The sequence below is a fragment of the Triticum aestivum genome, chromosome 7B (assembly GCF_018294505.1).
Source record: "Triticum aestivum cultivar Chinese Spring chromosome 7B, IWGSC CS RefSeq v2.1, whole genome shotgun sequence".
Taxonomy (NCBI): Eukaryota; Viridiplantae; Streptophyta; class Magnoliopsida; order Poales; family Poaceae; genus Triticum; species Triticum aestivum.
The window spans coordinates 21,528,458-21,529,886 of NC_057813.1; the positions used below are offsets into that span (position 1 = coordinate 21,528,458).

At 57.7% G+C, this 1,429-nt stretch overlaps 1 protein-coding gene across 1 annotated transcript; it reads right to left on the minus strand.

Moving 5' to 3' along the window:
• LOC123159553 (uncharacterized) lies at positions 1–1,197 on the minus strand. The gene is made up of 2 exons (XM_044577383.1): positions 391–1,197; positions 1–289 (listed from the first exon to the last, which is right to left on the minus strand). Exons 1-2 carry the CDS (start codon positions 1,069–1,071, stop codon positions 263–265), a joined length of 708 nt encoding a protein of 235 aa, XP_044433318.1. The 5' UTR covers positions 1,072–1,197; the 3' UTR covers positions 1–262.
• Positions 1,198–1,429: the final 232 nt, after the last annotated feature.

Below are 1,429 nucleotides of genomic sequence, written 5' to 3' on the forward strand. Positions count from 1 at the left end.
GATATTACACTACTACATTACCCCTAAACTGATGAAGTGATCCAGAAAGATAGCCACAGCCATCCAGAAAGTTATTGAGCACAAATAGTAGTAGCATAGCAACAGATTAATCTGACCAAACTGAACTGAAACCATAAGTCTGAATAATAAAGTAGCTACAGATCATCCTAGGTAAATAAGACTGATAGCATGAGCATGGCTAAGATCAACATTTCAATCGCTTGTCGACAGCCTGGATCGATCAGGTGAAGTAGTGAGCTGCCTAATCTGTTGAAGGATATGGCCCGTCCTGCAACAAGATGAATTGGGCAGTCAGATTGATGAATGAATTGGACAGTCAGATTGATCGAAGGAAGGACAGAAGATGAAGGTTTGGCGCTTTGGACAGACCTCGGAGATGTAGGCGACCTTGTCGGTGAAGTCGGCGAGGCTGGCGAGCTCCTTGCGGTCGAGGAAGCGAGAGAGCACGGCGACGGCGAGGTCGACGTGCTTGACGGCGAGGCTCAGGATGGTGCACCCGCGCTCGAGGAAGTCGGACGCCTTGTCCAGGTCGATGGCTGTCCTGAGCTTGCCGTCCGGCGAGGCGGTGTCGTGCTTGCCGCCGGGGTGCGGGGGCCGGGAGCCGGCGAGGTGCTCGATGCAGCGCGGGATGTGGTACTCCTCGGGCAGCTTGACGGCGAAGAGCGCGGCCTCGACGCGGGCCAAGGCCTCGGGCTGGGTGGTGGGGCGGGCCGGGAGGCGCTGCGCGAGCAGCGCGTCGTGGAGCTGCTCGTCGGGCATGACGGCGAAGGAGGGGTTCATGGCGAAGCGGCCGCCGTTCTTGACGGCTAGCTCGAGGCAGGTGCTGAGCATGCGGGCGCCGGCCTCCATGCCGATGTAGTAGACCTTGAAGAGGTCCGTGGCGAGGTCCCGGAGCTTGGCATCGTCGGGGCCCGGGGTGGCGGCCTGGAGGCGCTGCAGGCGGCGCTGGAGATGCAGGAGGCGGTCGCGCTGCGGGCGCAAGTTCTTGGCGGCCATCATGGCCTGCATGAGGACGCTCCGGAGCTCCTCCTTGCTCACCTCTCCCGCCATGGCCGCCGGCGCCTCCTGATCTCTCTCTCTCTCTCTCTCTCTCTCTCTCGGAGTTGTGGGATGGGAAGAAAGGACAGGAGAGAAAGTTTGGAGTTTTGAACAAGGCGGAGGGAATGGAGGAGGGGATCGGGATGGGGTCACGCGAATCCTTCTGCCTTTGCAGGCGATGAGACTCTGCCAAGTGGGCCCACTGGAACGGTCTCACGGACCCTTTGACTCCTTTTGGCCGGGGTCGTGTGCTACCACCGCTACAAGACAACCATCACTGTAGGTGATTTTTGAAATTTCAAAACCCTGGTAGAAGAATGGCATTTGAGAAAAAAAATGTGATTACTCGCAGGATTTCTTGTAAATTTGA

What these genes read in the sequence shown, in the direction of transcription:
- LOC123159553 (XM_044577383.1), bottom strand. Translation starts at nt 1,071, where the DNA reads ATGGCGGGAGAGGTGAGCAAGGAGGAGCTCCGGAGCGTCCTCATGCAG. An exon ending in AGGTCGCCTACATCTCCGAG is followed by an intron (nt 290 to 390) that starts GTCTGTCCAAAG and finishes ATCTTGTTGCAG; the next exon opens with GACGGGCCATATCCTTCAAC.